At 44.7% G+C, this 26448-nt stretch overlaps 1 protein-coding gene across 1 annotated transcript in view; it reads right to left on the minus strand.

Moving 5' to 3' along the window:
• Nucleotides 1–4185: 4185 nt before the first annotated feature.
• DDN (dendrin) overlaps nucleotides 4186–26448 on the minus strand; it is a 42835-nt gene continuing 20572 nt past the window's right edge. The window contains exons 3-4 of the mRNA XM_029594648.1: nucleotides 10094–14561; nucleotides 4186–5713 (exon numbers count right to left, since the gene is read on the minus strand). Coding sequence (XP_029450508.1) covers nucleotides 10109–14561 — 4453 coding nt within the window. The 3' untranslated portion in view covers nucleotides 4186–5713; nucleotides 10094–10108. The remainder of the gene's footprint in view (nucleotides 5714–10093; nucleotides 14562–26448) is intronic.

Genomic DNA, 26448 nt, shown 5'->3' on the forward strand with positions numbered 1-26448 from the left:
CAGATTAGATCGATCTTTCTGGTATATTTCCATAATCCTTATGTATAATTTCTCAGCAACTGGAGGACACGAGTGATGAGCGTGGGAAGATAGTCTAAAACCAGATCTGGCCCTCAGGCACGTCCACTGCAGGGGAGCCTCTCCTGCTTACTCATCCCGAGTGCACATGGACCCCGCGTGCGGTCAGCGGTTTGACATCTGGATAGTTCTTGACTGTCTCGCCGCAGAAATGACACCTCAGCCCGGGTCAGCACAGAGACACCAGGTGCTGAAGCAAGACAGAAGCTAAACAGAGGTCGCCCTGCTAAAGCACATCTGAATAGGGTAACCTATGCTAGCACATTGGAATCAGGGGAAGACTGCCTAATCGGGTAAAGTAATTTGGATTGCTATGCTAGTTGCGCGTTATATAGGCATAATAGAAACGTGCAAAATGGTTTCCCGGTGCAGAAACGTCTCACACTGATCGCCGATGCAGGCAGCATAAGAGTAGCGCCTTAACCGCCAACTCAAAGAACAGCATAAAAAAAGCTACAACATTCCAGCAGATTCAAAAACACATAGCTATATTTATTTGCATTCCCAAAATGATATTTATTTTTCTCGGCTTAAGTGCCACTGCTGTTTTTTATGCTCTTTATATTGATGATGAAGGTGGTGATGGGGTGTAGCACACGCGTTCAGCTTATAACGTTTCAGCCACTGTGCAACTGTGCTCTCAGGAACTGGTACTCCACAGTATAGGCCCCAGCTCCCTCTGCCATTCTGGCTTTATAGCTCTCCATCTCATGCTTGCAGGGGGCTCCGATGATGACCTACTGTTCTCTAAACATAGTTTTGCTAACCAGAGCTGGAGCAAGAGTATTTGCACCCCTCTCCAACGTACCTGCTGGCAGCAGCTCCAGCAGAGCACAGCACCCCATCTGGGCCTCACGCTGGTTGGATTTTGCAGCCACCGCCACCAAAATGTTGGCCCTCCAGGCAATTGTCTAGTTCGCCTAATGGAAGCACCGGCCCTGTAAACCTACTGTTTACATTTAGGCATGGGAGAAGGCTGAAGAGACCTTTCCCGGGGTCAGGCAGCCACTGAAAGTACACGGTAACTCTGCAGGGCTCTCTCTCCACACCACTTCCGGTTTACTTTCCTAGGGCCTACCCAGTTCCCAGCCCTCGCCTCAAGTCCAGCATCTCCACATGCATGCAAGAAACAAAATATACATAGCCCCTAAAATAGGTCTGAAAATGATCAGTTTTGCGATACATTTTTATTTTTTTGGCCCGGCAGTTTCCTCCTTGCTCCTTTGAACTTCCTGCTGAAACGGAAACTGCCCATACCAAGCCTACCGCATCATCCTTCATTCAGAGCGAGCCAGGAGTTTTCTCCACATCTTTAACCCTCCCCCTTCCCCCTCAGCTATGGCAGGCACAATCCTTGGCCAGGGCACCAGGATCAGCTCCCTTCATGAAGCCAGGCCATAGGCAGCCTGGATAGGGGCAGGTGCCCCAATGGCTAAGGCTCCCCCCTCCCCTGTGGACACTGCCTCTACAGCACCCCCAAGGCCCAGGAATCTTACCAGTACCGCACAAGTTTGTTACAAACTCCTTCCAAGGCAGCGTTCTGGTCCCGCATAAAACTGGGCCCGGATACCTCGTATTGAACCACGGCAAGAATTAGCTAAAGCTGATGCAATACAGGTGCTTTTTGAGATCGGTAATTCCCTTCTTCAGAAGAGAGGGGAGAGACAGTGACACTTTGGCTGGAGCTGGGGGGGGGCGAGTGCATTTTCTGCGGTGTGGGTTAATGGCATAAGCTCCCAGTTCCTGGAAGAGTTTCATAAAATAATTTCAGTTGGGAGCCAAGTGATTCCTGTTGTTCCAATTTTATCAGCCGCCTCGTCTGGGCCTCTTGGAAGAGCCCCATGCAAGCAGAGGTAGAACCCCTGCAGCTCAGTGCTCGCCCACCCAACCCCACCTGTGTCATCCTCCCAATAATTACAGGGCTCCAGTTTAAAATAAGCTACAAATTGCCATTTTGTATTGCTTTTTTTTTTTTTTTCTTTCCAGTGGGGGATCCCCTCCCTCCCCCCCCCCCCCCTCCTGTGGGGGAGGCGGTTTCCGGAGTTCCACAGGGGGGTTTTCTGGTCTGATTCACTGAGAGGAGACAGGAAGGAGTCCTGGACACTGAAATGTCAGGAAATGGAGGGAGGGAGCGAGCAAGGTCCCAGTGTGACGCATCGCAGCACCCAAAATAGCAGTCAGGGAAGAAGGGGCAAGGGCCAGAGCAGCACCCACCTCACACTCTTCACCGTAAGGATGGAAGGACTCCCTTTTCACATTTCATTGGAGTACAATTTATGATTCACGTTTGCTCATTGTTTGGAGCCAGGGAAGGGAACATTAGAGGCAGAAAGCTAGCCAAAAAATGGATTAAGCTATTCCAATTTGCTTGTTAACTTTTATGCAGACATATGGCAGCCCCACACTTTTAGTCACCCTCCTAAGAAGCTAATTATAGCACAGCTCCAAACCTTGTACTTGAGGTGCCCTAATTACAATTTACCTCCTGCCTTCGCTGCCCGAGACCCTACAAGAAAGACTCCATCACAAGCATCCCTCCCTCTCATCCAGTGTCCCACTCACTAGAGAAAACGGGGCTCTAGCTGTCCTTGACGGCGGTGTTAAAAGGGGTCTGGGATCAGTTCCCTTTCCTTTGATTCCTCTCAGCCCAGCTGGGGAGTGGACCCAGGCTGCCCGTGCTCCTCCTAAAACCCCCACCACTGAGTCCTCCCCTCTCCCCACGTTGGAGACATCTTATAAGATTGCTCTAAATTAATTTAATAGCCTTAAAATAAAGAAGACCTTAATAACGGTTGCAAGGGGCTGGGGGTGTAGGTGGTAATACACAGAGCAGAGTGCTAGGGCAGCTCAGGCTCCCACTCTGATTACCCTTCATGTCCTGCGGGAGGATGCTAGTGGTAGATGGGAGCTAGAAAAGCAGGACTAGCTGGCAGTGGGTGGTGACCTGCAGTTAGGCTACGAGAGGGCAACCTGGGCAGTTCCTGCTGGGTCCATAATCGGTCCTCAGCAACCAGCCTCCATCACCTAAATGCTAAAGTCTTCTCTGCATCCCATTACTCCCCCCGAAAATCTTCTCCCTATCACACATGTGCTATTGTCCATGTTAGCAGTTTCTGAGTAAAGCAGCACATACTTTTGTTTGCACATTTACAAACAAATGTCTTGATTTCTCTGTTATTGCTGTAGATGGCATGCTCTCTCCAGAGAGTATAACTATAATTTTTCATTAGTCAACCATTAGCCCACACTCCTCACCTACTTGTTTTGCTCTGCAGCAGCTCGCCCGAGAATGATAGGCTTGCAGCACGCTCTGGTGGGCACAAACATTCTTTTTCAGTCCTGGAAAAAAAAGTTACCACCCTAAGGCAGCATTTCCCAACTTTTTCAAGCCCAAGGCACATCTACATTAACAAAACTGTTCTGTGGCACAGCAAACTGCACCTGGCAGCGCAGGCAGAGGACACATATTTAATACAAGAGTTAGGGACACACGGGAAGGAGCAGCCTTTGCTTCCACATTTGAAAACAAAGGAAGAGAGGGGGCTGGGAGACAGATGAGCTTTTTACAATGGGTCACTTAGCTCTGGCTGCAAATTTTAAGAGAAGGGAGAAGTTGGTATGGTATGGGTAGCCAGCATGCCTGCCACATGTTCCTCCACCGCTGCTTTTCCCAACATGCAGACTGGGTCAAAATCCAATGCTCACTACACTCTCTGATGGAGCCTGGGCATATGACAGAGACTGAAAAGAGTCAAAGGAGGAAATGCAGGAGGAGGAAGATGAGAAGGTGCCCTATAAAGTGGGGCCCAGCACTCCATGCAGTGCATGCTGCCCATTAATTACTACAGTCCAGGGCTCATGCTGTAGCTAGGAAGAGGCATGCGAGATTACACATGTTTTCAGAAAGGAACTCATCCACGTTTAAGAGCCACCACTGAGGCTGAGAGCAATGCCTGGCTGCTGCTCTGGATCCGATCACGTAGTGGTGGTGGACTTTTCCATGGTACAGACACTGAGGCCAGAAGGCATATTAGACAGCAAACATTGCCTTAAGGCCCCTCTCTATTAAGAAGTGCTAACGAGTGCACAGATGTTTGGGCCAGATTGTATACATACTTTGTGTACATAAACTTTATTGCCAATTTAAGTTTTATACATAAAAAACAAAACAAAACATGTGCCAAGATGTGCACATACATTGGCACACGTTCATGCAAATCCCCTGTTAATCAAGCTATTAGCCTCCCCCCCTACAGACGAGTACATTTTTTTCCTGTATCATTAATGCTTGAAATGTAAATCCTGGTCAAAACTGAAGTAAAGTTTTCACAGCTAGGGTTTGTGCACAAGGAACTCCTGTACTCAGGCTTTCTGTGCAGAAAATACACGTTGTGCACAAGCTGTGTTTTAGGAGCCAAAACATGTGTGTGCATAAAAAAACCTGGTTTACGTTCAGAAAACAAGTTGTACGTAAATCACTCTATGCACATTAAGCAAGTCTCTCTGCACACATTTTAAGTCAGTGTATTTTTTTAAACTCCCACTGCATTAGGATAGCATAAGCTTACTGCATTGTAAATCAACTCAATTTTTAGCACCTGCATAATGAAAGTGTAAGCTCAGATTTGGAGACTGTTGTAGTCTGCAAGTTGCAGACCTCACTAAGGAGGCTAAAGGAGAGCAAAACAGCTAGCTAGCTACTCCCAGCAAGATGCATGCACTTTTGTAGATAATTTTGGTAACAAAAAAAAACCCATATATATAAAACCACTAATGTTACTTACTGAGTAAAGCAGGGAAGAGCTTACAATGCAAGCAGCAGAGCCACTCCATAGTCTGTTAAAAATAAGTGTAGAAGCATGAAAGAAAAAAGTCCAAGCCCTATTTGCACTGCAGCTGACAGAAATTCTTCTTTAGGGCAAGGGATAAATAGGTGGCTGGAGGCAGCTGCAGGAGTCAAAGATCAGCTCTGTTATCAGGTGGTGTGTGCATTGTGGGCACCCTCTCAAGAACTGGCCTCCCTAGCCAGAGAGCATGTTACAGGGAGCTCTATAAACAGAAATGGCATAGAGAGTGGTTGCTTCATTATACAACACACTGGTCGTTGCAGGTGTAGCATAAATGGATTGCCACATTTCCAGGACAACAGTTGTAGGAAAATGAAATTCATAGGTTCTCCAGGAGAACTTATTAGATGTCACTTAGGCCATAAAACATCAAATCTCCCACTGGTGTGCTACAGTACGGTATAATTTGCACGTGATTCTTGTAATGCTGTAAGAGGCCATTTCGTGTTAATTGGTTATTGGTAAACAAGTTAGTGAATACTATGCATGATACCTCTTATGGTACAGATGTCATCTCATCTCAACCAATTCACCAATACTGAGATCATGGACAACACCTTTTAATTTCTATGATAGATCATAAGGGTAGCAGCAACTATTAACAGACATAAAGGAAAAGCAGATGCATGCTGCTAAGAATTAATCAGGATGAACATAATAAACCAAACCATCCCTGCGAACTGCAGGGAAATTGGCACCTGGAAGAGTTCTGCACACATTGGAATCCAGGGGAGGCTTCCCTGTTCCTGGAATTCTCCTGCACCAGTAGCCTGGAAGAGCTGTCAGATCTGTGGGACAAAGAAACAGACAGACAAAATTTAGGGCAATGCCGCCAGAAGCTCTGCATCATCCCCATCTTCCAGCTATGATATAAGCACCTAGCTCCAGGGGCCCTGGAACAGCTCCTTGTGGCCTGAAGCTTCTTGCTTTGAAGGATAGTTGTAGTTGAGCCCTAGCAAATTCCTCCTGCTCCTCTGGGCTTCCAGCTTAAACATACTCAGGGTCTGGCATCAGGCGCCTTGGGATTCACCCAAGGATTTTTCCCCTATTTTCTCTGTCCTCCCAGCTTGCTTTAAGTCCAGTCAATACAGCAACAGTTATCAGCTGGGGGCCATGCACCAGGGCATCCACCAGTATCCTGCAGGCATGAACTCTAAATGTGGCCACTAGGTGTCACCATTGTATGAGGACCAGGACTCCCCCTCCCCCTTCCAGAGGCTGAAAATGCTGACTCTCCTGCAGCCCTAGCTCATCTTGGAAGCAGAGGCCTGACCTGGGAATCAAAAACTCCAGCAATGGGGCAAATTTATTTTTAATCACCCCATTTCAGCAGCTGGGAAGAAGGCATGATTAGTTAGAGCCTGGGACAAAGCTTCAGGAGGCATCCCAAGACATGAGTTCAAGACTCGGCTTATCTCTGCCAAGTCTCTTTATCTCCTTGGGTTGCTAGGCACAAGTTGAAAAGAGCAAGTTTGCTTACCGTAAACGGTGTTTGCTGTCGCTAGCAGGATGAATTAGCCATAGCTTTGGGGCATGTCCTCTGGTCCTCTAGGTGGCAGAGCTTTCTCAAAGTGCACAGAGCTGTGCTCTATGTGCCCGTGTGGGAGTATCTCCCATGTGACTCCCATCCTGCCTCAGTCTGTTATCCAAGCTCTGGATGGAGTCCAATAGCAGACTGTCTGGGGAGGCGGACGGGAATTACATGGCTAATTCATCCTATCCACAGAAAACACCATTTATGGTAAGCAAACTTGCTCTTTTCCGCACATAAGCAGGCTGAATTAGCCATGACTTTGGGGAGTCCCAAGCTGGAAGGTTGTAGTGTCGGCACCCCCTGGGGCCAGTGTACCACCTCTTCCAGTTTCCAATGATGCAATCAACCTGACCCATAGTCGCGGACAGTCTCTCACTTATCCTTGACAGAGGATGGGTTGATCCTCTCTACCCTCTGTGGCTACCTGCTTATCAGCAGCAGTGTAATGTTTAAGGCATGCAACAATGGTCGCATGGCGACTCTATGAGCGCATCCCTCGTAGTGCGATGGATGCCGCAATTGCTCTGTCTTGGTGGCCTCGGCGCAGCATCAGAATGCTTTGTTTGCTGGAGCAAGACAGGATGCACTAGGACCCGGAGCCCAGGCACTTCATCTTGAAGGACGCCGTAGTTGGGAGTGCTAGACTCCGAGTGTACGCAGCGGTCACAGTAGGTTGGGCAGATTTGGGATTCAATATGTGAAGTCGCTCTGGGAGATGGTTGGCACAGTTATTGCCTGAGTAAGTAGGAGAGCCGAGATAACCCCAGGAAGGGTGAGGATGCGTTCATAGCGCTGCCCTGTTGCAGCGAGATTTGTGATACAATGAAGCAGTGGATAAGCGCCCATCATTCACTGACCCTCTTTCCTGAACTGAGGGCGACCCAGGCAGACTTCCACCTGGCACGATGTTCCTGGTGACAGCTGTCTGACAATGCATATAGCAAAAACCTGAGTTAAGTCCGGCTCAGGCTAGAGTTTCATAGGACCACTCTTCTTGACTGCTGGCATAGCCGGAGGAATCTTCGGTAATCTGGAGTTCAATGCTAGATATGACACCAGGGAGTCATCCTGAGGAGATAATAGGCTGCAATGGTGCTGATGTGCCCTGTCTGATGCCGTTGACCTTCTTGCTCAGCATGGGGGAGAAAATCTTCTACACAGTTCCTAGGTAGCAGAGAAAGTTTAATCTGTGTTCTCCACTCCACCTTGCATGCTTGGCGCAATCACCTTGGTAGTCCTTCCATGCAGGGTACTTACTGGAAGACCCCCCTATGCTGTGCTTCCGGATTGGTAGGTTCAAGTATGTTGATGTGTCCTTCAACCTCCTCAATGCTGGATGCTAGCAGGAGCATATCGGGTGGAGGAAGGATCACCTTTCCTGACAGCAGGCCTTGTGTATTTCCATGGGTGTTAGCTTCCCAATGGGTGGACAAACCAGGTAAGCATCCCACGGTCTCTGTGGACCATTGAGGTCCTGAGTGTGATACCGATCCCATTCGAGCTTCGTCTCTGAGTGGTCCTCATTATATGTGGGATATGAGGAAATTATATGGTAGTCTCTTCATCTCTGGGAAGAGAGAAGCATCTTGTACTAGTCGAAGCCCTTGTGAGCAGACAAGGGAGCCTGGATTCCCTATTGCTTTTGGCGACCAAGGTGTACTAGGGTGGTCCCCCACCTGACGAGGTAACCTGCCACTGCGTGGTTAGATTCCCATTCTCAGGAGTAAGGTGCCACGGCATCCATCTACTGTGGAATCCTTGCACAGGCTGTGGTTATTCAGAGTGTGAGGCCTGGGCTCCTGTCTACTGCCAGATGAGTCCCATTTCTCAGCAGCTGTCTGTGGAGTCTATCCTCCTCCTTCGTCTGTATAGGGGATCATCCTCTGGCCACCTGTGCGAGCCATTACTGCCCTCACCGGATCGCTTGGGTTTGAATCTGATGTGTATGGGCGCCCCCGTCCTCGTTGGAGGCATGGTACATCTGTTGGCAGATGGCCCTTCTTTGGGCGCCATGGAGGGTGACTAGCACCAGAGTTGCCACCTCTTACACTCGTCATATGTTGATCTGGCCTGGTGAGGGGTGCAGGCATTGCATCCCCGTGTTGCCCACCTCGATTATTAGTGGGTTATGTGTAATCGCATGGCTGACCCTGCTATCATTTTCCGACTGGTTGACACTTGCTGGCTGGGCACTGTGCTCTGCCACTAATCCAGCCACAGACCATGGTCCTTGGACGTAGTCACATTTTGTTTTCCTTTATGCAGACTGTTGCCCAGGGCTGCTAAAGAAATTTGCCAAATTTGGCGCTTCATTTTCCCGGTCTGTAACACATTGTTACAGGTCTAAGTCATCCCTTTTCTCCAATGAGTTGAAGAGTTTGGGCTACATGTGACTGATAACGACTCATAGTATGCCATGAACCTCCACGCTGGGGTCAGGCAACCTCAAATCGACCAATGCACTGGACAGGAGAAACATTCTTCCTTGCACCCCATGTGTGTAAGCAAGATGGACTGACCGCCTCACCACTCTGTCATCCTGATCAGAGAGGTGTTCGAAGAGTTTCTCGAAGGGACCTATCTTGGGAGTGCTAAAGTCATCTCACCAACTGGCGATGCTCTCCTCCGATGAGGCCTAACAAGGTAAGTCCACATACACCTGCTGGCCGGCCTCCAAGGCCTTGCCTATATTTATGTTGGAGCAATGCCTCCACAGGTCAGCATACTTCCAGCATTGACTGTGCACATCGATGACATCGGCCAACTCTCCCCTGCACCTCAATCAGGTCATGATATTTCTGTGCCGGCGAAGGGAGGTATGCAACTTGGGATCCCCAAATGGGAAGATACGTGCTGCCGAATGAGCTGATGCCCCGGCTTCAACCAGCCACTCCGACGCAAATGCCTCGCTGCATTGGATGCATCGCATCGATGAAGCATGTGGAAGCCTCGGCTTCGATGAGGCGCACCGATGTGTCAGGTTCGGCGAAAAAGCACTTTGATGCATCAAGTGGCTGGACTTTCCACGATATTCCACTCTGAACCAGAATGGGTTTCTTAACATTGAGTCCCCGGCTCACCATAGGGCCTTGCCGAAGAGGCACACTCTGTCCTCGCTCTTGGGGAAATTCCATCTAGGCCCCGGAGCAGACTCAACAACACCTGGTCTGACACAAGCAGCACAGACCCAGCTTCCACCATCCATTGTGAATCTTCCTCCGAACAGCGAACGAAGGTAACTAAATTAATAACAAAAATAAACTAAGAGAGAAGAGCTCCATGTGCACCCAGCAGTGTGGCAAGAACAAGACTGAGGCAGGATGGGAGTCACATGGGAGATACTCTGTGTGCTTTGAGAAAGCGCTGCCACCTAGAGGACCGGAGGATGTTCCCCAAAGTCATGGCTAATTGAGCCTGCTTATCTGCAGAAAACAAAGTGTGCCTTAATTTGATTTGCTTTCAACAACTAAAATTTAGAATTATAAAAAGTTGGACTTGGCAGGGGCTCTGGTCTAGTTTCAACCAATAAAAAAATAAATAGTCACCAAGACTGCCAGGAATAGTGCCCAAGAACACATTTTAAGACAGTAGTAATGCATAATTAAGAGCAATAGCAGAAGTAATACATTGTTACCTTTTGTAGGGATTCTCATCCTTGGTTACTGCTTTCCCCTGCAGATGGTTGAGTTTCAGTACCTTCATCCTGATTCATTCCAAACAGCTCCATTTCAGCCCGGGTCAGCTCTTCCAGGACTTTCTCAATGTAGATGCCGAGGTCCACGTCTCCCCTACCCTTCTCTCTCTCCGTATTTGTGTCCAGGTCTTCTGATCTAATGCTCAGCTCTATACAATACTGGGAGTCTTGTGTAGGCTGCAACCATCCCTCTGGAGGCTTCATGGAAGCCAGGTGATCAGGGTCACTGCTTCTCTGGGCTTTTCCTTGAGAAGGTTCTTCAGAGTCCCCTGATCTGCCTGCAATATCTGAAACTGCATCTTGAAGAAATGGAAGCACTTGTCCTGTTGTCTTCTCTCTACTGAGATCACTGGTCTCATCGCACACAATCACTGTAACATCAGAATCATAACCATCAGAACTGCTGGAGGTGGTGGCAACATCCACCTGCCCTTCTCTCCTGGTCACACCATCTCCTGGCGCCATTTCTATCATTCCCGGTGACTTACTGTCCTGATCCTCATCTGTATCAGAATCAGGAGCTGTGTGGCGTCGAATGCGGGAAACAGCTTCCCGCAGATCCTTAGCATAGAACCCAGGTTTCTTGATATAATGATGTTTCACTGGTGTCCTTTCAATATTTTTTTTGTATTTGTTAAGATTCATGCTCCAGCCAGACATGCTACTAGACTCTTGGGAGAGCTTGGATGGAGGCCAGGCCTTAGATTTCAAGGAAATGTGACCAGGGCCATCATCTCCAGGGCATCCATTGGCCACTATTACATGGCTTCCCAAAGTCTGGTCATGTGAGAATTCCCCATCATTGCAGTGACCTGGCTTTGTCTCAGTCCTACTGGTGCCTGGGTCTTGGAAGTGTTCTAGTTGAGGGTAAACCTCTTCTTTTACAGGCACCAGGATAGTGCCATCTCCTACAGGCACTCCATCAGCCAGCTCACCTACTCTCAATGGATCACCTACTCTCAATGGATCAGTGATCTCATCTTTGCCAAGTTTATGATCTTCAGCGTAGTCAAAGATTTTCTCTGTGGGAAGCACAGTTTCAGCACATATCACCTCATTCACAGGGTGTAAAACAAGTCCCTCATTTTCAATCAATCCATCAGCTACCTTATGTGCTACAGATGGACATGTAGTCTTCCCATTGGTTTCAAAACGTGGCTCCTCTTTGACCTCTATAGCTCTTATCTGTTGGGAATGCTCAGTCTGAGCGTAGTCCTGTTCCTGCAAAGGAAGATAAGATACAGCTCCTGTAGATAAGTAACTAGGCATCTCATCTACTATCAAAGGATCCACGATCTTCCTTACGTTCAAAAGATTTGGCTCTTCCACAGTATCAATATTGCTTTCTTGGAGAAGATCAGTTGGAGGATAGATTCTTTCCCACATGTTCAGGTTTAGCTCACCCTCTGGAATTAATGTGGTGTCCATTGATGTAGGACTTCTCACAGCCTGTTGGTCTGCTGCTGGATCATTTACATTAGTATTGTCTCTCTCTGTTGCTATCAGCTCTGGACAAAGGTGACCTTCACCTTGTTGGTCATTAAAATCAAGTGATGGCTTATACACAATACCCAGATACAGAGAATATTTTGTGGGAACCTCTTGGTTAGTCATATTTTCTATAGTACTATTGCAAATCATGTGTCCTTTTAATTGACAGTTGTCTTTGGTTTTTGAAACATGGCCCGAAACACCAGTCAGGCACTTAGGAACTATATCATCTCCTATGGTTTGACGTGGCTCATTGCTCCCTTGCCTTCCAGTGCCATTGTTAGAATTCTGATGCACATTTGCTGTGCTATCTGTATTGCTATTCTGCCCTGCTTCCGGTGGGTTCAAGTCTGTAAGGGAAAGACCTAAAATCCTGGTTATTCCTTCCTTCAGGGTCTTACTTCTTGGGTGATGGCATACTGGCAAAGAATGAGGGCGTCGTTCTTCTTGTAGGATGCCAAGTCCTCCAGACACCCTTTCACTGCTATCAAATGGCAGCTCATTCCCTTGTGTCAGATGGTTCCTTTGAACTGGCTCCAGCCAAGGAGTCCTCAGAGGAAGTCTGTCATAGATTTGTTCGTTCATTTTTTGAGAACATTCTGGAGAAAGTTCCCGGTTCTTTGCTGTTCTATACTCCTCCACAGCTTGTGCAGGGTGTACATATTTTACCCACGGTTTCCTAGGTGGGAAAATATATTCAGCCCTAACATTCACACAGGTGGCATCTATGACAAACATTCCATCATTCTCCACTGATGCTCGAGGTGTCTTCTTTGACATGTGGGCTTGTCCACAATAATGTTCTGCTGAAGTCTGCTGCACACATGGAATTTCAGCTTCTTGGATTTTAGGACCAGCACTGCATTGCTGGTAATCTTTTTCCAAACCAGGCTGCCAGCTCCAATCTGTGCTTGGCAGCCTGTTGGCTGCCATGACTTTTTTCTGCTTTGAAAAATCTAAACCCTGTCCTCCAGAAACTCCCATCAAACTTCCAATAGGAAACAGATTTCCCTTTTCCAACCTTCTGCTATCCCAGGAGCCCCAACTCTTCTCATTATTCCTCCAGTGCTGTGGGATGCTTTGCTTGGGCAATGTCTGGCTGGAATGCTGGTAGATTTCCTCATTTGGCTTGCAGGATGTTTGTTTTTGGAGTCTTGCTTCATTTGCATGACGTACTTTAAGGTGGTTTGGCTGTTCAGGCATCTCCCCACCACTGTAGTACTTCTTAACAGCTATTGTCTTATCCTTGGGCTGCCACTGATTAGCGGTGTAGCTGAAGCCCCACTCATAAGGTAACTTATCCTGGCATACATCACTGGAGCTAGCCACACAAGGGCTAGAGGAGTGTTTTGGAATTTTATCTCCTTTTACACTGCCCTGGCTTTGCAAGTACCTAGTCTCTGATGCCTTAATCATGCTGCGTAACTTTTTCTCCTTGGCCCTGTGTCCTGCACTTGGTCCATTAGCCGTGGGGAACATGGAACCTTTTAGTGCTGCTCTTGAAGATGAAGCCAAACCTTCACTCGTGCTGGAAACCAAGTGGAAGGGCATCTGCCCTGGCCTCTTGCCTGCTTTGACATGGCTCTTCACCAAATTTGCCCTTTTGAGTTTTTCCTCAAGAGGATTCTTGGATTTTGGTGGTAGCCTTTCCCATTCCACAGTCTCATAGATGTTTTCTGCATCTTCTTGCATCTGAGATGGTGGTGCAATACCCTCCCTCTGAGAACCTTCAGTTTCTTGGTGTTTTAAGAATCTGCTCCAAGTGCTTAAGCCTTGAGGTAGCTTCCAACCAGACATCACATTTCTATAGATTTTCGGGTCAAACTTTATCCTCTTTTCAGTACCCATCTCTTCCCTTCTGGTTTCTACAAATCCGACATTCTCTTCAGTAGTATTCTTCATGATATGATAGGGCTGGTCTTGGTTTGGGTTGAAACACTCCACATACTCTTGATCTTCACCCTTTTTGCACCTATCAGGCTCCTCCCTCTGGACTCTGGATCTTATTGCTGCCTTCCCTGGTTTTGCATCTTTTGAGGGTTTTTGACCTGAATTATTAACTCGATTCCTCTTCACTTTAAGGATCCGATGCTGAGCTTCATACGCAGGAGGTGGTTTGTAAGGTGGGGGCAGCACCCGCTTTCGTGGAGTCTTCAGTTCATTTTCTGTTGCGCTGTCCCACAGATCCTGCTCTGACCTGCACCTCATCATCATGCACATCTCATAACTTGGCAAGTCTTCCATTCCATTGTAGATTTCTGCATATTTTGACCTTTCCTGTGGACATTCTTTACTATTCCTAGGCCCATGGTGCCGAAGTTGTTTTTTCATTCTTACATCTGATCTAGACTCAACATATGTTGGTGGGTTCTGAATTTGGTCCCGTATCCTACTACTGTCCTGGCCTAGCGTGGCTACTTTTGCCTCTGAAACCCGCACCCAAAGTGGAGGAGTTAAATCCTTTTCCCTGTTATCTCTGTGGTAAGGAGGTTTCCTTCTCTCGTACATAGAGTTGGTATCCTGGGACCACTCCTTAAACCTCTCTCTTCTCCTGTGCTTCCCAGACTGACTGGGGCTTCTCCAGTCCATTAGTGCCTCGGGAGTGCCCTTTCTTCGTTTTCTGGCTGGGTCCTTTACTTCCTTTTGTGGTTTTTCCTTCTCTAGTGCTGCCGCCTTTGCCTTTCTGACCTCTTTTTGCACACACTCTTTCATTTTATTTTTATCCTTCCCTCTTCTCTCCCATCTTTCTTCCTCTGTCTTCTGAATATTTCTCCCCGAACTGAAGCTTTTGAAGAGAGAAGCATGTGCAGGAGCAGCCTGCCAGCTGGTGGAATCCTGTGTCAGTTGAGGACTATGGATTCTGGTACCCTGGACTGGTCTATATGGCAGGCCTGTTGCATACTGCATTTCAAGATACCTGAAAATAAAAGAAGATTTATATTAGTCTTTAAAAAGTTGTAATGAAATATAATAATTCCCATCAAGTACTGTAACCGCACTGCATGACCAGCATTGGGTAATGACAAAAAGAAACGGTTTTCAAAAGGTACAAGAGAATTCTCTGAAGACAAGCAGCTTCAAACAAGAGGGTCATATAACTGTACTTAGCACTGAATGGATTTCTCAGAGCTTTCTGGGAAGACCTAAAGGTCTCTACTAATTTTTTTTTTTTTAATTTGATTTATATTCCACTTTTCGGCACTTCAAAGCAGATTACATTCAGGTACTGTAGGTATTTCCCTATCCCCAGAAGGCTCACAATCTAAGTTTGTACCTGAGGCAATGGAGGGTAAAGTGACTTGCCCAAAGTCACAAGGAGTGGCAGTGGGATTTAAACCCTGGTTTGCAGCTCTAACCACTAGACTACTTCTGTGGTCTTGTAGCTTCCTTCATTTCCTTGTCATCCACCAAGACATTTGACATGGATGCATTTTTTCAGTTGGCTTGCTGATTTTTTTTTCTCATTTCATTTTGCCTTACAAAGTGAAAAAGAACGCCTCATGGTCAGATCACGTCCGCCATCTGTCTGTGATGTCCTATATGTAGCACAACTACTAGACAGATTTTTGAGATAATTAGGCAGGTGAAAAGTGCCAATCATACATGACATCTTAGAGGTTTCTGTCATATGGTTGGCACTTTATCAGGGCTTTTGCTGGGCAGTGGATAACTACTGTGCTCCCTAACTCTGATATCCTGGTACTGGAGCTAGCATAGCAAAGATGAACTGTGACCATTAGATGACCAGGGGTAAAAGGAGCACAGAGGGAGGATAAGGCCAGAGAAGAGAAACTAAATTAATTCTTTGTTTTGGTCTTTACTGTGAATAGTATTGATGATATACTCATAATGGAACCATTCTTTATGGGTTATGATTCAGGAAAACAAACTAATCAATGCGAATCTTGAAGTAATAGAACAAATTGACAAACTAAATAGTAACAAATCACTGTGACTTGATGGTATTTACACCCCAGGGTTCTAAAGGAACTCAATATAAAATTGCAGTCCTGCTACTAGCAATCTGTAACTTATCATTCCAATCTGCCTCTGTACTGAGGACTGAAGAGTAGCCAATGTAACAACGATTTTCAAAAAGGCTCTGGGGTGATCTGAGTAACTACAGACCGGTGAGCCAGACGCTAGTGCTGGGTAAAATGGAAGCTATTGCTAAAACTAAAATTACTAAACATAGATAAATCTGATTTAATGGAGATGAGCCAGCATGGATTTAGCAAAGGGAGGTTGTGCCTTACTAATTTATTAGAATTCTTTAAAGGTTTGAAGAAGCATGGAAACAAAAGGTGAGTCAGTTGACATAGCATATTTGAATTTCAAGAGTCCTCAGAAAACTAAAAAGTAATGGAATAGGAGGCCAGGTCTTGCTGTGGATAGATAACTTGTTAAAAGAGAGGAAACAAACAGTAGGACTAAATAGGTAGTCTTCCCAATGGAAAGAAGTAAATAGTGGAGTGCCTAAGGGATTTGTACTGGGACGGCTGTTCAACATGTTAATGATCTGAAAAAGGAAGCAATAAGTGAGGTGACCAAATTTGCAGACACAAAAATTATTCAAAGTAGTTAAACCGACAGACTGAAGAACTGCAAAAAGACTTTGCCAGAATTGAGAACTGGGCATCTAAATGGCAAATGCAATTTAATGTCGACAAGCAGAAAGTGATGCACATAGGGTAAAATAATACCAACTACGGGGTTCCATATAAGGCGTCACCCACCCAGGAAAAGGATCTTGGTGTCTATGAACAAGAAGTGGAAATTGTCAGCTCAATTTGCAGCGGTGGTTAAAAAGCGTTAGAATGGTAGGGGTTATTTGGAAAGGAATGGAGAACGAAATGGAGAATATTACAATGCCTCTGTTTAGATCTATGGTGCGACAACACCTTGGGTTTTACATTCAGTTTTGTCACCTCATCTCAAAAAAGATATAGCGGAACTATAAAAGGTACAGAGAAGGGCAGCAAAACTGATAAAGGGGATGGAATGGCTCCCCTATGAAGAAAGGCTAAACAGATAGGGCTCTTCAGCATGGAGAAGAGAAAATGGAGAAGATATGACAAAGGTTTATAAAACTATGAGTAAGGTGGAGATAAATAGGGAACAGTTATTTACACTTTCAGATAGTTTCATGGCTCCTAGTTTCTGGAAGAGAAAGGCTACAAAAGGGCTAACATTACTCGCTTACTGGAGATGCATTTAAATGACCAAGGACATGGTAAACTATCCAGAGATTGGGTGGGCGATGTTTTTTACTCCTCAGCGTTGAATAGGAAAGGAGGAGTGATGATTCTTGTGGGTAAACAGGTGGCTTTTGAGCACTCATCCACACACAAGGATAGCGAGGGTCATTATGTTTTTGTCACTGGGACGTTGTATGGTCAGATTGTCACCTTTGTCACCTTGGGTAGTGTTCACGTCCCTAATACTTACAAATCATACTTTTTTTTTATTGAATTGGTGAGACCCTTGATAGTTCATTCGGCAGGTACTTTGATTCTAGCTGGGGACTTCAGTTGTGTTGCGGATCCCACAGGTGCACTTACTTAGAATGGGGAAAAACAAAAGTATTCCCTTTCTTTGTACACAGCTGCATTTAATGGATGTGTGGAGAATTATGCATCCTGAAGTGAAACGTTTTACTCATACCTCCAGGGCACTTATGACTATGTCTCGTATTGATTATATTTTGATTCCCTTTGACAGCTTTTCTAAAGTCCACAAAGCCAAAATAGGACCCACTGAATTTTCTGATCATTCCATGATATGGATAGATCTCAGGTTGGGGGGGCTCTAGGACGGAACAGCATTGGCGGTGCTTCCCTACTCATCTTACAGGAGATATTGATTTTCAGGAATATCTTAGAGTTAAATGGAAAGAATATCTGGCTCATAACTTTCATCAATTCCATCCCCTTCTGTTTTGGGAAACGGGGGAAGGTGGTAAAGCGGAGGGAGGTTACTGCATATCTGATTTGGAAAACTAAACTGCTTAATAAGCATATAGTGGATTTAGAAAGAGTTTCAGAAGGCCAAAGTGAGATTAATGGAATATCCCTCTGTGGCTAATAAGCGACGCTACAGGGAGACTTTGTATTCCTTGAATTGTCATTTACATCATAAGTTGTACCATTTTCGGAATAAGGCTGGAAAAGTTAGAAAGGGGCATAATTATATTGAGGTGCTGTGGGATTCTAATGGAGTTCGATAGACCTCCACTGCAGAGATCTGTCAGATCTTTTGGTCCTTCTATGAACAGGTCTATAAGAGCAATAGATTAGAGGAGGCTAGTGCGGTGGAAATCATTTTTTTCATAATTTAACCCTGCGAAGGGTAACAACCCAACAGTTGTCTTAGTTGAATAGACCATTTACCCGCCAGGAAATATTGGATAGTATATAGACCAGTCCTTTACATAAAGCCCTGGGTCCAGATGGACTCAACGTGGATTTTTATAAGATTATAAATGAGGACCTAGGCGATACAAAGAATTTTTCACTGAGGCCTTATCGAAAGATGCCTTTCCCAAGATAGTAAACGAGCCTATATTATGGTTCTCCCTAAGGAATGGAAAGGATCTGGGTCAGCCAGCTTTGTACAGACCCATATCTTTGTTGAATTTTGATTTGAAACTTTTTGCCAAAATCATCGCAAATAGGCTGAATTTGGTGCTGCCTTCCTTGATTTCACAGAATCAAACTGGTTTTGTGAAGGATAGGATGGTGAGCAAGCATATCCTGAGGTTATGGACCGCTATGACGCAGAGCAAACGTTAATTTGACAAAGGCGTTGGTAGTAGGATTTGATGCCGAAAAAGCATTTGGCCGGGTAGCTTGACAGTATTTGTTTTCAGACCTGCATCGATTTGGGTTTGAGGAGGGATATTAGTGTGTAATATTTCTCTCCTTTATCAGGAACCCTGCTCCATCATCTTGGCAAAGGGTTGTATGTCGAAAGAGTTTGAATTACAAAGGGGTACAAGGCAAGGCTGTCCACTCTCTCCACTGCTATATATTCTTTCCTTGGATCCCTAGTTGAGGAAAACTGATGAATGTTCAGATATATTGGGCTTCGCGATGGGTGGGGACCACTTTAAAATAGCAGCATTTGCAGACAATGTTTTCGTTTTCCTAACGGATCCTGTCCACACGCTGCGGCAGTTTGGGGGTGTTCTCGGGCCTTAAAATTAATCTAGACAAGTCTGAAGCCTTGGATGTTTCCGGATCCTTAAAAGGCTGACTAGCTAAGCCCTTTTCCTTTGCGCTGGGTAGGGAGTAAGATGAAGTACCTAGGGGTTAAAATTCCGGTTAATATCCTCCAGATATATGACTGTAATATTCTAACTCTCCTTTCAAAGACCAAAAGGAATTTAGCTGCCTGGCAATCACTCCCCCTTTCTATTTGTGGCTGGATCCATTTAAGATGATGGTGTTAAGCCGTCGGCTCTGTGTACTTTAAATGCTACTGGTGTGGCTTAAACGAAGACACTTAGAAGAATTAGGCAGAGCTTTAAGGAAATTCTTGTGGGGAAATAAAAGGGCCCGGTTAGTGCTTTCTAAGATGCAGCTAACATGGGGAGAAGGCAGGATGGAGTGTGCAAACCTACAGAATTACAACTTAGCAGGTTTATTACTTCATGTGAAAGATTGGTTGTCTGGTTCAGAGGTTTTTTTCACCCACTGGCTTTTTACAGGCATAGTGTACACCACTGAATCTGGGAAATTTACTGTATGTCCCTGGTCAAGTGTTACCTGATTATGTTAATAGTAATCCCATTGTAGATGCATGTCGCCGCGTTTGGAGGATGTTGTGTGGCCAGCTAGAGATTCCTTGGGAATTCTCACCATTTCTCTCTGTTGTGGGCTATCTGAGATTTTTACTGGGCTTGGAGAATATGCTTTTTTTGAAATGGGCGGCTAAGGGATTAATTACCTTGAGACAGTTCATATATGCGGACTCTGCCACTGTTCGTGCATTCATGGAGTTGCGTTTGGAATATGATCTGTCTCATAGGGAATTCTATGCTTATTTGCAAGTTAGATGTTTTATTGAACATGACTTATTCAAATGGTATTCACCAGAGTATGCTAGACAGCTAGATAGGTTGTTTTTTTTAATGTCCCCCCAGGGCAAAATATGTCTTGCCTCCTTGATAAAAGCCCTTAAAGCCATAAAACAGCCAGATCCTATGCAAGAAGTAGCCACTCATTGGAACCGGAAGTTGGATGCCCCTATTTCCTATAAAGCATTAAAATCTTGTTTTGAGAATATCAGTAAAGTTTCGGAAAATATTTTACTTTGGGAGACACACTTCAGATTTTTACGTCGCTTGTTTCTCTCTTCTATTTGGGCCTTTAAAGCCAAATTGGTATCTACAGACAAATGTTTAAAATGTTCAAGTTCCACGGGTACTATTTTTCATTGCTTTTGGGATTGCACTGTGGTATGGGCCTTTTGGATATTGGTGCTGTTTTTTTGGGGGAAATTATTAGGTTTTACTTTGCCATTGTCCTCTCATCTTTGCTTATTTGTTTATATGGACCAGATATATCACATTACAACCAAATCTCAGAGATTTTTGTTACAGAAAGCGTTTCTGTTGGCAAAGAAAAAACAATTTGGATTTTTGGATTAAAGTAGAACAATCTGCCTTCCTTCAGTGGAGATTAAGACTTAAGATGGTAGTTTTTGAACACCTTTCGGCTCGCTCGTTGTCTCAAATTAAATATGACTCATTTTTGCAAAAGCACATAGTGTACTGTTTGCCTTATGATGATTGAGCAAACTGTGCCAGATAATGTCCTTTCTACACCCCGGAAGAGTTTTGAGTGGCAGGTTGCTCTATAGTAACAGTGTCTGCTACTTAAGTTGCTTAAATTACGGGGAGGGAGCACTGGGGGAGGGGCAGGGATGGAGAGGGGTTACATTGTGATATTTTGTAATGTGTTTTTGCAGTTCTGTTGTAAGAATGAAAAATCAAAAATAAAATTTACAAAAAAAAAAAAAAAGGGCAAGGATGACTAAGTGACTGCCTTACAGATTTCCTCAGGAGAGGCTGAAGACGCCACTACTCATGACTATGCTTGTGCACTTCTGAAGTGCGCATGCATTGCAGCCTGCCAGAAAGAAGGCAAGCTGAAGCTATTGTTTCCTTGATGCATCCTATCTATAGTCATCTTAAAGGCTGCCTTCCCTTTCCAGGGAAAACAAAAAAGAATTAGATGCCCAAGTCTTTTTCAATCTTTATTGTAGTGGAGACGTGTTTAAAAATTTGTTGCCCGACTCTGGCCGAGTTTCGCCGCCCATATGGCGGCTGCCTCAGGGGCTGAGGATGAATCACAGGAATTACAAAAGTTATACAATAAATAATAAAACAACTTAAAAGACAAATATATAACTATTTAAAATACATAAAATGGTGACGTTTAACTGAACATCTGTTACATGGACTATTCTAAATGTTACGTATACCAATATGTGCAAACAGTAGGGTCATATAATATGAATATGTTTCTAATAATGTCGCTGAGCTATTTCTTTTTATTTAGATATTCTATTGATAATTTTACCTTGGACTCTCATTGAAACTTGGGACCATTAATGTAGCATCAAGCTTGGAACTAAATCTCTTAAAACAATCCGTGTTGGGAGCAACTCTATATAGAAAAATCAATGTACATAAAAAATTAATAATGATCTTTTAATCTGCATAGCGTTTAATTGATGTGAAAAAAGTTGAACACCAACCTTAAATGCTCTGCAAAAATCACAATCTCATAGGCTCTATTCAAAGGACAGTGCCTATATTTTACAAAACAATTTTAGAGATGTATGTAAAACATGTGCAAATTCATAAAAAGCAGACAATGTAGTTGTTAATTACTTACATTGAGACTGTCAAATATATACGTGTTGATCGAATAGCGCATGTCAGTGCAAACGATATATACCAGATCACTTTTCTAACATATTCCTAGACAAAATCGGGGGTATTACATTAAAATCTTAACTAAAAAATCTTTTGTTTAGCATAAGGGGTACTATGTGCTACTAGAAAAGCATATACTTAAAAAACATATACTTGAAAAAAAACAACCCATCAAAACACTGAAACAATGCCGGTTATTCTGCCAATGTGTTTTTAAACTAAGCAGGAAGGTCTAGTCACATCGTGCTTGCAGTATGCAAATATAAATTAGAAAATCTAACTCAAATACTATATAAAAGTCATTAATGACCATATAAAAAATCCTTTAAAAGATATGATCGGAGATGGATTTATTCTTACGATTGAAGTTCGTTCTAATCTTTTATTTTTAAGAAACGGATCATACAAGCCTTTACCATGGTTGATATTACTGCTGGAGAGTATCCTTTTCCAAGCAGGCATGTCTTTGAAGGGCCAGGCCACAAGAGAGAATGGCGATGGGTCCCCCCTGCCACAGTAGTCCTCGCTCCTGGGCATGGACAGAGGAACTCCACTCATTAGCTCTGCATACCTTCGGTCTCTTTGCCCAATCTGGGGTCACCAGGATGACCATGGAGGAGTGGTCCTCTACCTTCCTTATTACTTTGCCTATAAGAAGCCATGGAGGGAAGGTTTTCAGTAGGCCATCTGCCCCGTTTGGGCCCAACTCTGCTCAATGGCTGAAAAACATGTCAGCTTTGGAGTTCGCCTGGTTACCATTAAGTCTATGTCTGGGCACCCCCACTAATCCACCATCAGCTGCAAGGCGTCCAGGCTCAGCTCCCATTCCCCTGAGTCCAGTCTGTTTCTGCTGAGGAAGTCAGTTTGGAGATTCTCCTTCCTGGCTACGTATGAGGCTGTTAGGAGGAATAGGTCTTCCTCTGCTCATTCAAACAAGAGGGCTGTTTCCGGTGCCAAAGTGGGACTGTAAACACAACCCCACCACCCACTTATTTACACGTCCCACTGCTGTGGCGTGGACAACCAAAACGGACAGCCTTTCCTTTTATCAGCAGGAGAAAGTGTATCAGAGCAAGTCTGATGATCTTTGTTTCTGGCCTGTTCATTGGCCAGAGTTCTTCCTCTCTTGCCTAAAAGCCTCTGGGTTATGTGGCCCTGGCACTAGGCTCCCCATCTCCTTAGGTTGGCATCTGTAGTCACGATGATCCAGCTGGGAGATTATTCCTTTTCTGCAGGGACTTAGCCGCCAGTCCAGACTTTGTCTTGCCTCTGAGGGCAAGTGGATCCTGAGCTGGTAGTCCTGAAATGTAAGGGACCAGCGTGACAGTAGGGGCGCTGCTGTAAAGGGTGCATATGTACTCAGGCCCATAGGACCAGATCCAAGGAGGCTGACATGAACCCTAATAACTGCAGATAGTCCCACACTTTGGGTGTCATGAAAGCAGAAGGCAGACACCTGATTGATCAGTCTGGAGAGCCTCGAAGGTTAGAAAGTTTTGCCCCTCTCTTGCATCGAAAAGGCACCCAAGAATTCCATCCAGGGTCTGAGATGGATGTTAAGTTGCTCTTCACATAGTTTATCACTCTGCCCAAATGCTCCAGGAGGTACACTGCTGCCTTTGGGTCTTGATGATTCTCCTGAGTAGATTTGGCTCTTATGAGCCAATAGTCCAAATAATGGTGTACAATTATGCTCTATTTGCCAAAGGCTGCTGCTGCCCTACTACCATGACTTTGGTGAAAGTTCTGGGGGCTGTTGCTAGCCCAAAGGGTAGTGCCTGGAATTTAATGTATTGGTTTAATACACAGAAATGTACAGACACTGATGGGAGGCTTGCACAAGAATATGAAAATATGTCTCTGCTGGATCCAGAGATGCCAAAGACTCTTATTTTCTTACTACAATCATAAGTGAATATATTGTCTCCATCCAACAATGGGGTATATGAAAGCATTTGTTGACTATCATTAAATCCAGGACAGGACGAAAGGAACTGTCCTCCTTTGGTAGCACAAAATATTTTGAATAGGTACCCTGGAAGTATGGCTTGGAGGCCCTGTAACTTCAGTAGCTTGCCTCTTATTGTCTTCTCTTTTGAGGCAAGAAGTACATGGAGAAATCAAAGACCTTTGGGACTGCTTCATACATTCTGTGCATAACCCCTTTGTACGATGTCCAGAACCCAATGGTCTGTTGCAGTTTGGGTCCACTCCGCATAGTACTGCAAGAGGTGGCTGTCAATCAAGACTATTGCTAGAGGGACTCGCTGCATTTTATTGGAGAAGATGGCTACCTCCTGCTGCTGCAGGGGTGGTTCCATCTTAGCCCCTCTAGCTCCCTGAAAAATCTGAATCTTACTTTGTATTGTGTCTGTGGGAAATTCCCTGTATGGCTTTGTATCTGTGTGGGTCTCTGATCTGCAGGGGCTTAGGGAGGCCTATCCTCTGATAGCATCTGGGGTTTTGATTCCCCCAAATCTTTATACAGGTTTTCCAGCTGCTCCCCAAGAAGTAAGCCCTCCTTTAAAGAGAAGCTTGCAAAGGCGAGTCTTAAAGGCTGAATCTGTTGCCCAGTTTCACATGTATAGTAACTTCCTGGCTGCAACGTAAGAGGTTAGTGCCTGGGAAGACATCCGTATCAAACTGTACATGGCATCTGCCAAAATGCTACGGTTGATTCTAGATGCACTGTTGCTGTGCCCTCTGGGAGCTGCTGGACACATAGCCACCAGAACTGGAGGTTTGGATTGTCATGGCATTGATGGAAAATGTCTGCTTAAGAATGGTTTCTCTTCCTATCCTGAAGGTCCTTTAAGGCCATTCCCCCTTCTAGTAGGACTGTTTTACGTATTACTACCGAGACCAAGGCATCTACTCTGGGTATTTTAAAACGATTATGTTGTTCCTCAGAGGTAGAGGTTAAATTTTACTCACACCCCTGCCTCCCTTAAGTCCCCTTGGTTCTTATAGAATGGGATAACCTACATGTACCTTAAGGTGTTATGCAAACAAAATGCTTTCAGAGGTCTCTTTAATCCTTGCAGGATAGGATCCCCTTCTGCCAGGTCTTTTGGGCTGGTATATGATGTCTTTAAAAATGTCAGCCTATTATCAATAGGCACCAATACAATTTAAGAAGGATCCTTACAATACTATAAAAACCTCAAAACAAATCCTTCATGATACTTATATAACTGTTCTCTGTTCAACTCCCAGATCCTCATGTAAGAGTGCAAAAGATTGACTATTGACAAAACAATTTGACAAAAAAATTTTTGTTGGAAGGAGCGGAACATTTCATATGCATTATCATAAATCCCCACCAGGGGTAATATGACTGTTGATTGTAATCATAAACGTCCCACCTCCGACCATTATATGTGATAAATGTGCAAAATGTGCTACAATCCACAAGCTTTTTGTTGAATCATTTTTTATCTGTTACTATAAAACATTATGCATAATTAATTATGGTGAAATAAATCACTTCAATTTTTCAAGTGCTGTCAAACGCTCCTCACAGCCTTGTGTACTGATCCCAACGAAGGGTAAAAAATCCTCAAAGCCGCTGATGACACAACCTAGAACGGCTTAATTGGCAGTCTCTTATGGCTTAGAAATAAGCTCGTACAACACCCCGACTTATCTGGTGGTTGAGCGGGTCACCGACGTAGCCACGTTTCAGGTCCACATTGAGACCTTTCATCAGGGAGTTTGTCCTCTTGCGATGTGTCGTCGGTCAGTGTTGAGCCATTGCCTGCTAAGTTCCTGGCGTGAGTCTTAAGACTCTATCCAAGGCTGACAACGCTCTGGGCTAACGGAAGCGTCAATTTAAACTCCCGGTTGGGCTAGCTGAGCAACCAATCTCCATCAAGCTCTGAACAGATGACGTATACAAAGATTTACCCAATCAAAAGGGCGAAAACTCACTCCATTCAATGCGCGGTGAAATGAAAATCATGCAATTGAATTCCAGTCTAAAAGTTCATTCAACCCTGCTGGGGCTTGAGATTGCAGAGTGAAAATCCAAAAGGCTTCTCGTTTATTTAACAATCGAGTCCGATTGCCCCCACGAGGAGGCAATGGGACTTGATCCAAAATAGTCCATTTTAAATCTGAAAAAGCATGATTCATCTGCACACAATGGGAAACAATCGGTGCGGTTAAAGTGGCAGTGTGTAATTTGGACTTGTGTTCATTTGTGATTTGTGATTTGGGTCAGGTACATTGACGACATCTTTTTAGTGTGGAAAAACACTGAAGAGAATTTGACATTGTTTTTTGAGTGGTTAAACCAGCAAGACCCCAACTTGCAATTCACTAAACAGCAGTCATACACCCAAGTACCTTTCCTGGATGTCTTAGTGAGTTTGGAGAATGGTCAATTTACAACCACAGTGTATCGCAAACGCACTGACAAGAATAACCTTTTAAAATTCCATAGCCACCATCCGCCATCGTTTAAACGTGGCTTACCTGTTAGTCAGTTCTTCAGAATTAAACGGATTTGTTCTGATCAGAATCAATTTGAACTTCAGTCCCAGATCCTGAGTGACAGATTTTTGGAACGGGGTTACCCGAAATCGGTGGTAAAACGTGCATATAAACGGGCAAAATATTCTGATAGGGTGTCTTTGCTATCCTATAAACCTCTAAAACAAGATCCCGGTTTAGTATGTGTGTTAAACCAGTCAGTGGCTACTTCAGCCATAGCTGCTTCAATTCGGGCACATTGGCCAGTTTTGGCGCTTCATGAAATTTTCAAAGATTTTCCATTAATAGTCACGACACGTGGCAAGAATATCCGGGACGCATTGATACATGCGGTGACTGATGGACGTATTTGTGAACCAGGTGGTAG

Source organism: Rhinatrema bivittatum, chromosome 3 (genome assembly GCF_901001135.1).
Source record: "Rhinatrema bivittatum chromosome 3, aRhiBiv1.1, whole genome shotgun sequence".
In the NCBI taxonomy this organism is placed as follows: domain Eukaryota; kingdom Metazoa; phylum Chordata; class Amphibia; order Gymnophiona; family Rhinatrematidae; genus Rhinatrema; species Rhinatrema bivittatum.